This window comes from Buceros rhinoceros, unplaced genomic scaffold, assembly GCF_000710305.1.
Source record: "Buceros rhinoceros silvestris isolate BGI_N320 unplaced genomic scaffold, ASM71030v1 scaffold17351, whole genome shotgun sequence".
NCBI classification, from domain to species: Eukaryota; Metazoa; Chordata; class Aves; order Bucerotiformes; family Bucerotidae; genus Buceros; species Buceros rhinoceros.
Genome location: NW_010395042.1, coordinates 16,870 through 29,252, shown reverse-complemented (window position 1 = coordinate 29,252; position 12,383 = coordinate 16,870). Strand labels below are relative to the sequence as shown.

At 47.3% G+C, this 12,383-nt stretch overlaps 1 protein-coding gene across 1 annotated transcript in view; it reads right to left on the bottom strand.

Moving 5' to 3' along the window:
* Positions 1–2,868: 2,868 nt before the first annotated feature.
* Positions 2,869–12,383, bottom strand: part of SMC4 (structural maintenance of chromosomes 4) — a 24,629-nt gene continuing 15,114 nt past the window's right edge. The window contains exons 6-23 of the mRNA XM_010145431.1: positions 11,558–11,685; positions 10,879–11,019; positions 10,581–10,731; positions 10,037–10,201; positions 9,658–9,891; positions 8,929–9,114; positions 8,209–8,370; positions 7,746–7,971; positions 7,578–7,657; positions 7,106–7,258; positions 6,835–6,961; positions 5,931–6,120; positions 5,264–5,408; positions 4,556–4,729; positions 4,025–4,207; positions 3,586–3,818; positions 3,225–3,408; positions 2,869–3,057 (exon numbers count right to left, since the gene is read on the bottom strand). Coding sequence (XP_010143733.1) covers positions 2,869–3,057; positions 3,225–3,408; positions 3,586–3,818; positions 4,025–4,207; positions 4,556–4,729; positions 5,264–5,408; positions 5,931–6,120; positions 6,835–6,961; positions 7,106–7,258; positions 7,578–7,657; positions 7,746–7,971; positions 8,209–8,370; positions 8,929–9,114; positions 9,658–9,891; positions 10,037–10,201; positions 10,581–10,731; positions 10,879–11,019; positions 11,558–11,685 — 3,051 coding nt within the window. The remainder of the gene's footprint in view (positions 3,058–3,224; positions 3,409–3,585; positions 3,819–4,024; positions 4,208–4,555; positions 4,730–5,263; positions 5,409–5,930; positions 6,121–6,834; positions 6,962–7,105; positions 7,259–7,577; positions 7,658–7,745; positions 7,972–8,208; positions 8,371–8,928; positions 9,115–9,657; positions 9,892–10,036; positions 10,202–10,580; positions 10,732–10,878; positions 11,020–11,557; positions 11,686–12,383) is intronic.

Genomic DNA, 12,383 nt, shown 5'->3' with positions numbered 1-12,383 from the left:
GGTTAATCACCACCTCAGGCTGCCAACCGGAGTCCCAGCTCACTCACCAGCTCCCATCGTGTGTTCTGCTGGCCTCTCTCCGGATGCATTTTAACTGACACGCCTGTGGTGTTCAAAGTGTAGCTGCGTGGCCCTGGGGTTCGTTTGGTTTGTTCCTGGTTACCTGGGGATGACGTGATTTCATCTTTTGTGGTTTTAACCTGTACTTTTCAACCAGTAACACCGTGACTTTCAAATGGTTCATCCCAGGGCCCAGCAGGACAGCGCGATACACCGCAGAGGGCTTCAGTGCCAGCCATGCCCACATCAGGCGTTGGTTCAGCCTCGCAGGGAGCTCTCCCTGCTTAGTACCGTGAGCCCAGGCTCTGCTAAAGGGTTTAATACCAGCAGTGAAGAGAGACACATCCTGTAGTAAGGAGCAAAGCTCCTGTTGGAGTCAGTGGTAAAAGCATTTCCCGAATTGTCGAGAGCTCTTAAAACATCTTGAGAAGGAATGACAACTTACATTCGGCTTTTCAGCACGAGTAACAGACCTTGGCCTTGAGGAAACACGGTGGCAGTTTACGATGAGACGGTCACTAACTCACCAACGCTCTTCACTACTGCCGAGATGCCCCAGCCTAAACGGTTCTCGGGAGCTAAATCTCGGGGAGAGCGTTTTTTGGCCTGCAGTGACGATCAGGCTGATGACATGACAGCGCGTGCTGGGACAGCCTGGAGGGTGGCAGTTACAGCAGCAGAAACAGGTGAGCTTTGAATTCTCTCAGAAACCCAAACCCGAGTAGCTGCCACGGGTGGTTGTGGTTGATTGTTTTTATCAAACAGCACGTGACAGCGTTCCTTGGCTCGTGTATGGTTTAGGTTGCAGTTGAATTCTGGGGTGAGCCTGTAGCTGCCTGGGCTTTCAAACCCTCGTGTGAACCAAAACTTGCCCGGTGCTACCAGCAGGCGCTGCTGGGAGGTCCTGCAAAATGCCAGTTGCTGCCAGGCTTCGGTGAGAGCTGTGAGCAAGGTCAGGCCTCTGCTGAAATATCCCAGTAACAACGGGGACGTAGTGCTGAGCCGCCCCATCCACCAGGGCGGAGGAGGGCTCAAGCTAGGCTTGAGCCTTGGCACATCTGTTTTCTGTCACCTTTGGGGAGTTCAAGGCAAATCCCCCGCGTGCCACTGGTAAGGTTTGGAAATGGGGTGTAGGTGGATCCTGGGACGGCGTAGATGCCATTGATGAGTTTTCCCCGAAAGCAGGGATTTGTGGTTGTTGTAAGCCCAGCTGGAAGGCTGTCACCTGGCCTCTGTCTCTCAAAACCCGGTGTTGCGTCTGTCCGCTATCATGTGAGGCTGCTTGTGTGTCTGACCTTCCTGCCTTTTATTTTCCTGACTTTTAGAAACTTAGTTTATACTGAGAGTTTATTTTCCAAGACTGGGGGATTTTATACAATGCCTTTCCCATGGACTGAAATGTTTAGTACTTGTACTTCTACCGTGTTCTCTCTTTTTTAATAAATTTGCGTACAAATAAAATCTATTCTTACAGCAAGACTGGCTGACACCTCGATTTCCTTACTGCACCCCACCTCCCCTCTGATCCTGAGCAGTGCTGGCACACAGGGCCAAACCGGTGAGAGGAGACGAGTCACCCTAGGGCAGGAGTGTGGCTCAGCTGCTCCATTTCCTTCCCAGTGCCCTGAGGTGGGTCGCTGGGGATTTCACGGTCTTCCACATTGCCCAGCACAGGGCTGTTGTACGGGTTTTTTTATGTGAGAGCATGTTGGTGAGTACTGGTGTCTGTACTGGCATTCTCCATAAGTGGCTTCTCCTCTCCTTTCCCTCCTACCCCAGCACTCTCCGGGGTCGTACAGCTGAGAGGGGCAGCTTCAGCCCCGCTCAGCTGCGCCTGTGCTGGCTACAAGGCCTGGGTGTTGAGTTTCACGTAACAGAAACTTTATCAAGAAAATGAAAGCCTTTTACTGCATTGTAATTGAGATGGGAGAGGGGTTTGGCCACTGTCAAACCCAGGGTGAGGGTTTTTGAACAATCCTCTTACCAAATCTTGTTTTCAAAGTGTAACTTACTGCCTACGTGGTTTTCACTTGTTGGGTTTTTACAGAGGGGAAATCTGGTTGAAAAAAAAGTGTGGTGAGACCCAGTGGGGGAAGGGGCTGGATGTGTAATGTACCTGCTCGTTAGGATGGCAACAGTGTTATTAAGTGAGCAGATGGTAATTAGCGTGTTTGTTAATAAACCCTGAGTGCACAAGTGGCTGTGGCCTGGGGGAGAGGGGGAGCAGTTCCTGCAGGAGGAGAGCGGGAACGAAGAGCAGCTCCCCAAACCAAACCGATTCATGACAAAACAGCCCCAGCCATGATTCCCAGCCAGCACTGCGTTACACCCGCCATCCTTAGCACAGATGTGTCAGTCCGTCCCCACACTGGTGCAAAAAACCCCCCCCAGCCATGATTCCCAGCCAGCACTGCGTTACACCCGCCATCCTTAGCACAGATGTGTCAGTCCGTCCCCACACTGGTGCTGCTGACTGGAACTGGGCCAGTGCAACATTACAGGACACGCCGATGACATTTAAACGTGATTTGCTGACTTTAATACATGCAGTAAACCCCAGGCATTTAAAACCAAACGCAGATCCCAGCACTGACACTACAGCTGCCCCCTGAACACCAAAATGTAGAGATCCACACTCTCTTCATAAAATTAAGATCTAAATAGACTGTAGAATTTAAAAAAAGGGGATTTATTGAGGCTTGGTTTATTAAAAGCTCAAATAAACAAAATTAAAATAAAAACCTCTCAAATACAAAAGCCTCTTGGATAAAAGTAACCAGCAGCGATGAGAAGGGAAGTTTGAGCTCCTTATTTCTGAGCTACAGCGCAGCCAAGAGCGTCAAGTTCAGCCAGGCCTTTGGAGGCGATAACTTTGGGGTTCGTTGCCACACTTTTTGTGGTATTATGAGTCTTATAGATTCCAATTAACCTGTCGGCGATCTCAAACATGTTGTTCCGCAGGGAGATGATGATAAACTGCGCGTTCTTGGTCTGTTCCTGAAAGAGAAGTCAGCTGCGTTAGCCCAGGGCAGTTCAAAGAGCTCTGCTCCGGCGGAGCTCTGTGTTTTTAACCCTGGCCAGAGGTGTCACCACTGTGTCCTTTCTGGTGGAGGAGAAATGAGCTTAGAGACATTCTGCTAGAGCAGTTACTGTTAGGTACTTACGTAAATGTAAAATGCCACAATTGACACATTTTTGAAGTCAAGCGCCGCATCAATCTCATCCATAAAATAAAGTGGCGTTGGCTTGTAATGATGAAGAGCAAAAACCAGAGCCAGTGAACTGAGGGTCTTCTCTCCTCCCGATAAGTTAAATATCTTCTTCCAGCTTTTCTTTGGAGGCCGAACACTGAAACAAATGAGAAGTTTGTAACTTCCTCACAATGACAATCAGGGTGGTGGTAGAAAGCAAGTCAGGGGCAGGAGGGAACTCTTGAAAGACACAAGACCGTTACTGAGTGAGCTGGCTGGAAGAGGAACAGGACGATTACGAATTACAGCAGTAATAGAGGATCTTTTGACCAACCTAAACACAATTCCCTCCGAGAAGGGATCCAGGCTGTCCACGAGCTCTAACTCGGCATCCCCTCCCAGAGTGAGCATCTGGTAGTTCTCCTTCAGTTTGTTTGTAATGACGTTAAACCCCGCCATGAACTCGTTCAGCCTTTGTTTGCGCAGGTTTTCAAAAGCTTGTCTGAAGTTGTCTCTCTCGTTGGTGATGTTATCCAGTTCAGCCACATGTTTCAAGTACAGCTCCTCCTGCAGGAAACCCCCCGAGTACGTGAAACAAGGTTGGGATATTAACTCATTTAGATTCCCAACTGCTTTTCCTGTAACTCATTTTTCCCAGAATGGCTGAAGAGCCCTGAAGCAACAGAACAAACCCAAACCACCCCTTTCAATCCTCGTCTCCGTGCAGCTGCCGCTGCAGAACCCATGCTAGAATAAAACACCTCTGCACTGACCTTCCTCCGGTACTCAGCGATGGCGCCGAGGTTGGGTTTCATCTCCTGGCACTGGGCTTCCAGGAGAGCGATCTGCTTGGTGATAACATCCGGGTCTGTGATAGCCTCCAGCTCAGCCTCGCTGAGGACTGGCAGTTCTTCAGGGGGTTTATCTTCTATGAGGTGCAGCGACAGCTTCGAGATCTGAAATTCAACCCAGTTACTGGTAATCCTTGAAGATTGCATTACTTACCACAAGTATGTTTCTAAAAGAAATGTTTTCTGTTTTCTTCACATAACTGCCTTTACAAATAAGATGTAAGAAAGACAACAACAACCCTTTTTTCCAGTTACACTGTTCCTGAAAATGACAGACATCATTCTTAGGAAGGAGGTTTCTCTGTAGCAGCAGCAGATAGGAAGGAATCACCTCTGTTTGATTCCCAGACGGATTGCGAGCGCTGGGAAAAGGCTCCCAGGAAAAGCTCTTGCTGTTTTACAAAGAACAAGCTATAGGGAGTTCAGGAGTTAGGCGCTAACCCATGTCCCTACCTCTTTTTGCCAGTATTTAACCTTCGACTGGTGCGTGGAAATGTGACCATCAACTTGATCGATTTTCAGCTTAATATTAAGAGCTTCCTTCTGAAGCGCGTGTTCGTCATCTTTAATAGTTGCGATGTCCCGGAGCAAACCGCGGTGCTCCTCCTGAGCAGCTGGCAATGCTTCCTGAGCACAAAGCACAAAAAACGGGCATTTGTCAAAACAAAGATGTTGCCACTTTCTGGGGTTACAGGTTTGATTTCACTGGCCGTTCACAGAGCTTCATCCCCCTGGTCCTCAGTGCTGATGTTCTGCTGTTGAGATTAAGTGGGTCCCTGAATGCTGGTGTGACTGACAAGACGCTGCAGTTTGTATTTTCACTCCAGATCCGGTTCAGCCCTCCTGGTTATTGTCCCTCTCTTGTACATAAATTTAGACAGAAAACTGAAGTCCCACATTACTGGAAAAAAATCTGTTTTTAAGCAAAACCCATAATTTTCTTTGGTGAAACTTGGTTTAAGTTAAGTTTTTTCTTAGCTTCAGAAAATTGGGTGAATATACATTTCCAGGTGAGTATAAAAAATCCCCCAACCACCATTCCCTGACCCACAGAGGTCACAACTCCTTATCCTGAGTACGGCAGTTAACAACTGTCACCCGAGATTCGTTCCACAGACCGCATCTCCATGGAGAGCCCCCCCAGGTGAACGGGACCCTCACCTCAGCCTGCTTGCGCTCACTCAGAACCTCGGCAGCTTGGTCTTCCAGCACAGTCAGCTCCTCCATCAACTTCTTAATTTCTTTCTCGGTCTCTTCCATCTCTTTCTCCGTGCGAAGAATAGACTCTTCCATTTTTTTCAGGTTTCTGAAGGGGTACAGAGATGTTTGCGTGCCTTGCACGAGTGCAAACGTAACGTAAGATCATCCAGAAACACAGCCGGACTTTGCACAATTGTTCAGTAGCTACTCACAACCAAACCGGAGTGCTGAGTTAGGTGTGAACTCCCACACTCCGGAGGTGGCCAGGGAAAGCAAAGGTGTCTTCCTGACATGCCTCGTCATAAAACAAGTCCCTTCAGATCGGAACTGCCACTGCAGGCAGTCAGGGGTGGTTGGATCTTTATCCTAAGGTATTGCATTTTAGCCAGAGGCAAATAGTAGCCCAAAAAGAAAGCGTGACTTTCAAACTGCCTGTTAGAAACCAGAACACCTGACTTCCCTTCACCTCCCGGCCACAAGCACCATGTAGCGTTAGACATGCAAGTGAAAATGAAGAGCAGCCAGACAAATCCCCCCCGGAAAGGTCCCCAGTAACCGAACGTGACCGGTGGGACCGCCTGATTCCAGCCCAGAGCCTTCCCCTGGAGCACCCTGGCAGCTGCCGTACCTGTCCGCAGCCTTGATGGCCACTTGGGCTTTGGTGACAGCTGAACTACATCCGTCTATTTCTTTGCTGATCTTATCGAGTTTGTCTTGCTGCGCTTTCAGTTTTCGATTGTTGGTCTCAATGATGAGGTTCTGTAATTGTTTCACTTCGGCTTCCATTTTAGCAGATTTCTCGGCAACCTGCTCGTAATCTGTCGATGAACAAATGTATCTACTTCATGTAGGCAGAGTACTTGCATACCCGGGATGGTACACAGGAAGCTGTTCCAAGCTCATTTTTCATGTGTATTTAATGGGAAGTTGCTCCAGGGGTTAAATTGTAAGTGACCACCGACTGCTGCTCAGTAGCTGCTCTTGCCCTGTAGTAACTCCCCACACTGAGTAAGACAAGAGCCTACCCTCCCTTCGAGGTACACGAGTTTCCTTATTTAGCTTATCCTCAAAACTTGACAAAAGCATCTTAACAAGTTGAACAGCTTTCAAAAATTATCAACCCCACACCTCAGATTTCTATGGGCACAACAAACAACCCTGTGCTGAGTTTGCTACTTGGCTTTACTATCGTTACCCCCACCTTGACAATTCTTACCCCTCATTAAGCTGAGTTCCCCGATGACTCTCTATGTAATTCAGCCATAAAAATCTCATTATGTAACCAAGAAATGCTAAAATTAATGTTTAGTGTAGCTTGACTGAAACAGGAACTCAAGCAATTGCAAAAACCAGGGTTTTCACTGTCTCATCTCTAGAAGCACCTTCTGTCCCCTCCTTAGAAGAAAGGTTCTAAACCACAGCGCAGTCCCACTCTGGTGATGTGCAAGAACAACGCCATGACCATTCACTCCTGTGTTAGTAAAAGAATGCGATACCGTTTCTCTCCGTAATCCCCTCGCTGTAAAATGTACCTTTTTTATAACTGCTAAGGGTATTTTCCAATTCCTTCTGTTTGGTTTTGTCCGGAGTAGCAGCAATTACATTGGCTTCAAGTTCCTTAACTTGGGTTTCTAGAAGACCTTCTTGTTCGGATAAATTCTGCAGGAAACACAACTGGGTTAGAGTCCTGCGCTTCGCAGAGAGCCCGGCTGCTAACAGGGACCACGTGAAGCTGAGGCTGAGCCGTTCCCCCCTGTGCAGTCAGGGAGAGGCCAGACACTGCCCCATAATATGCCAGTTCACCTGGATACTCGCTGTGTACTTCTCCAAAGTATTCCTCATTTCCCGAACATCCTGCTGCTGTTTTCTTATGGCATCTTCAAGCTGTGATTTCTCTTCGTCAAACTGTGCTGCTCTTTTAGAGTCCTTCTGCAGCTGGGATTCCATTTTACTGACCTGCACAAAAAGGAGATAGGATCAGCTGACCGGTGTCGCCACAACAAAATGGGGATCTCAGTCATGTGCTCTACAGGCTCTGATCCATAAAACACAGAAGGAAAGAGTAAAACCAAGAAAATTCACTGTAGCTGGACAGACTGTGGAGGCTGATGGCTGCGGAGATCAGTTACAACTGTAACAAAACTACCTGGAGGGCTGGACAGGTACAGAGCCAAAGCTCTCAGAAACAGAGAAATTAAGTTACAGCTACTGATCTTTATTGGGTGCCACAGAATCTTTAACAAAATTCCGCTTTTAATTAAGATTATGTACTAACCTCTTCTTCCGTAACATCCACCACGACTGAGGAACCCATTCTGCCCTTCATGACTTTACCCCCACCGCCAGTCATGGTCCCTGAAGAGACAAGGAGGAGCTGGTGAGTTAACAGTGCTTAGACATTGTCTAGTGTTTCACGTGTAACTGCAAGCTTGCACTTCGGTACCTGACTGTTCAATGATCTGTCCTTGCAGCGTTACCACCCGCCATCTCTTCTCACCCTGGAACGCTACTCTGGTAGCCTCTTCCAAGTTGTTGGCCACCAGAGTATCCCGTAAGGCAAAGTAAAAAGCCAGGCGAACCTTCTCGTCCTCTACTTTCACCAGATCAAACAATCGAGGAGTGTTTTCAGGGGTTGGGATTTTGTCCGTTTTCTTTTCCCACACAGCCATCTACACCCAAGAAGGAAGGAAACGAGTGAGGAATTCCTCAGGAGAAACCACAAGGTCATTTCACTGTTGTAAGACACATCACGGCTTTAAAGCAAATGCAGTGAACAGTGAAGCTCCCTGCCGGGGGCATGCGCTATTTCATAGAGTACATACTAACGCATTTCACACGTACGGTATCGGTGCTGCGCACGCCGGGGCAGAGCAGCTGTTTGTTCTGCCCAAGTGCAGGTAACTTACTTTATCCAGGGCTATAAATGTGGCCACTCCGATGCTTCTGGCCTTTAGGAAGTTCACACATTCCTGGGCAGTATCGATCGTATCCACTACGATGTTATCCAAGGCCCCGCAGGAGGATGAAATAGCCACGTCGTACTTCTCACTGATGGCGCCCAAGTCTCCCTAAGAATTGAGGGTCAAGGGAGGCAGGAGTGCACTGGTTAGAAACCACCTTCTGTGAGAGCCCTTAACCCTGCCTTAGAACCTGTAAGAGGACGCCCCAGCACCCTGAACCGATTGAACAGGGTGTTCATCAGCTTGACAAAAGTAGCATGTGCAGCCAGCAGCAAGTCACCTGCCTGCGGGGGACTGTTTGGTGCTCGTAAGACAAAAGAGGAACGAAGAATTCTTCCTCAGCTGCAGTTTGAGAACCTCGCATCAACCCTGCTTGGAAGAACAGGCACATGGCGTGTTGCGCTATGGCAGAGCTTTCCTGGGTCCTCTGAAACAACAGTGCTGCTCTTTTTGATTTGACGGGGGGGTAAATAAAATGGGATGAAACAAACAGCAAAGAGATCAACAAATTACATAAATTTTAAAGCAACAAAGTGTAGCAACTCTGCTGGCCAAATTGAGAGCACCCGTGAGGAGAAGGATCTGCCTTTCACTCGGTCGCAGAAACACCACGCTGCCCCTCCAAGTGTGAGGCTAAAGGCACACCAACAGCCTGCTCCAATTTACCAGTCTCCCGTAGATCCCGGGGATATTTCCAGATTTCTTCTGCTGAAGCAGAGCCTCTAGCACTCTTCCTCGACTGCGACTTAGTGCTAAAGAACTTTTGGCTTCTTCTACTTTTTGACGCAGATTTCGAACAAGACTCTTAGTGCCGGATTCTTCTCTTTGCAGCTTCTCAAGCTTGTTCTCTTTCTAAGGGTTAAAAGAAAGACATTATCTCAGCCTCAGACTCGCGTTTGTGCGGGCAATGAAAAGCAGAAGTAGAAAACATTTATCAGGAGAATGGCTGGTACTTCGACACACTTTGGCTGGTATTTATGACTCTGATACAAACACGACAGCTTATGAATTCAGGAGCTGGGCTTAGGACAAGTATCTGTTTTCTTTGGGGAACGAGAGCAGCGAGTGGTGAAATTCAAGGGCGGCTTAGGAACAGCCATTATGTTGTTTCACCGTGTCTCACTGTGCTATTTAAACTACTCCCCTTGCAGGGACGTGTCGGATTTAACTGCAGTGCTTAAGGTTAACATTTGCTTAACCCAGAGTTAGTCTGAAATCAAATACTTCACCAGTCAACTGAGCATTAGAATACATTGTGTAAGTGTTATTGTATTGGAGACAGGTTTTTGTTTCTTTTCAGCACGATTATTGCTATAAAGCAGCGGGAGCTTTGGTTTGTGTGCTGCGATGTTGTGTTGTAACTCGGGGAAATGTGCTACGACAGTCAGGCCTCACCTCCTTCAACTCCCTTTCAGCCTGGGGTAATTTCACACCAATATCTTTGATAGCAGCTTTTCGTTCCTTCAGAGTTTCCGAGGTAGTGGTCAGAGCCTGCTTGCCCTGATTTAACTGAGACACAGCCATGTTGTAACGGCTCAGGTAGATCTCGAGCTCTGACTGGGCTATATCCTTCTTCGAGCGTGCTTCATGCACCACTTTACTGAACTCCAGCAGCTCCATCTCTTTGCCCTGCAAAACACGGACCGCGGTCTCACTAAGAGCAGACAGTGGTGGGGTATTACATCGATCCCAGCGTACGGAAGAAAGAGAGGAGCACTGCTGTTGGCAGAGGACACTTGTGTTGCCCAGGAGAACAAGTCAAAACGGTTCAAACCTCTTTTTCGTCCAGAAGGTCTTGTATTTCTTCCTTAAGGCTGGCCATGACCTGCTTGAGCTTTAATTCCTCCTTCTCCTTGGTCTGCTCGAGGAGCTCTTTCTTAGATGTTGCTTCGCTGATCGCTGTTTTACTAATGGAAGGTACCTTCTTCAATTCTTCTACCTATGCAAGGAAAAGATGTTTAAACTTCCTGTACCACTGACACAGCCCAGTGGTGCCTCTTCTTTAAGCTCTGCCTTTCAAGAGCTGTGTGGAGGTCGGAGGAGGCACGAGCCCTAACGAAGCTCATGTAGTTTGGCAGGATAAGATACACTGTGGCTCTAGCAGGACTTCAGTAAGCGACTGGCAAACAACATCCCTCACTGATTTAAATGACACAAAATATCTGGTTAAAACAGTTTAAAATGTATTTTTCTGTCATCTTTGTGTCACCAAGCACAACTGGTGTCCTCTGCTGTTTTATCCCAGCTGCACAAAGACGTTCCCATCTCGAGCAAGCAATGACACCTCTTGAAAGAAAGCAAGCAGCAGTTCACGCTACCTTCTCTTTGTCCTTTTCAAGCTGCTTCTCCAGTTGTTTAGCCTTGCTTTTGTTGTATTTGAGCTTTTCCCTTACTTTAATATCCTCCAAATCCAGCTGAGTAAACTTGTTTTTATTTTCCTCTATGAACTTTGCAATATTACTGATTTTCCTAGAGGGGAAAAGAAGAGAAAGAACAATTTACTCCAGGCCCTATAAAAACATCAGTGGAGCTTGGCTTGATCAGGAAGCATATAAAATCCAAGCCCAAACTACTCAGTGCTCTTATTAGCTGATAAACCCAGACTAAAGTACTTACTTTTCCAGTTCTTTCACAGCTTTATTCTTGGTTTTCATGTCGTCTGCAAGTTTACGACTCTTCTCATTAATATCTTTCGTTTCTTCGTTAATTTTTTCTTTCTGCATTTCCAGATCATGTATTCGTTTCTTGAGGTCATAGCTAGGGGAAAAAAAAAAAAAAGAAACCAAGACCCCCAAAGCTCCGTTGTTTTTCTATAAAGCTGTTGTTCATAAGGAATATAGATGTCCAGTGTTAAGTGCAACCAAGTGATTAGGGGAAGCGTTAAACCCTGACAGTCGTTGTTGGTGACCTTGCCAATTGAATACAGAGCAGCAGTTCCGGTGTGCTGGGTGATAATGGCCTTCACCTGATCTTCCTCAAACGAACGACAGCGCTGTTAGAGATTCGTTTGCCAGAGCACGCGCTTTGTACACAGCTGGCAAGCAGGATTTTGGGGTGGGTTTTTCTGGTGGTGGTGGGTTGGTTTTTTGGTTTGGGTTTTTTTTTTGTGCAAATGCTCTTAATTTTAAATGGTTTAACTTCATAATTTGAAACAAAAATCTCTAGTCACATGCTATTGAACATGGACTGATACGGCTGTTCAGAAATGCAGAACGTTTCTCATTAGCAACAGGGAGGCAGAGTTGAACCCCAGCACTTCCCCCTGAAAGCAAATCCAAACTCTAGAGTTACTTACATGTAGTATTGACAGATGTGATTCTTCTCTTTAAACATTTTGTTTTCCAAACAAAGAAATTCAATGGCTTTATTCTTGTCTGCTTCCAAGGCATCCTTTTCTTTCTCCACCATTTTAACTCTATTTAACTAGACAAACAGAGCCGGAGCTGACGGTACCACCCGCACTGCAGAACGAACCACGAGGAGACCCGCCCCAGACCCCTCGCAGCACCCGATGTCTCCAGCAATCAACTCCGCGAGGCAATTCAGCACTATGAGCTTCCTGAAATAACAGCTCAGGCTTCCGCAGTGGGGACTGTCCTCTGGGGCCATTCAAACTCATTTAAAACTTTAAAGGGTCCTACAGATGCCAGAACAGCTCGGGCAAATCGGGGTGAGGAACCAAGGAGTTATACGTGGACATTCCGTGTGCATTATTTTCTCTCAACCTTTTGATGAGCCCCTTTTCTGTTAATTCCTGCAACTACATCTTTTCTTGTCCTTCCCAGCCTTTAAAAACATTCTGTAATGTACTGGGATTTACCAAGGACACATCAAGTCACTCCACCTTTGACGTTACGTAGTGCTTTTAGCTCTTGATGCACAAATACAATGTTAGGACAGCAAGTTCTGCGCTAGAGTTACAGAGCTCGAGTCACAGCTCACATGCTGGATTTTTCAGCCTCACACTGCTCTGCCCCGCTCTGCCTCCCCCCTCTCCTCAGCATGGCTTCCCTGCTGCTTCTCCTGCGAGCTGCTCAGGAGATAAAACATCCGACCTGGATGTACCTGGATTACCTGTTTCTCTCCTCAGCCTGAGAAGCATTTAACACCCGCAGGTAGGA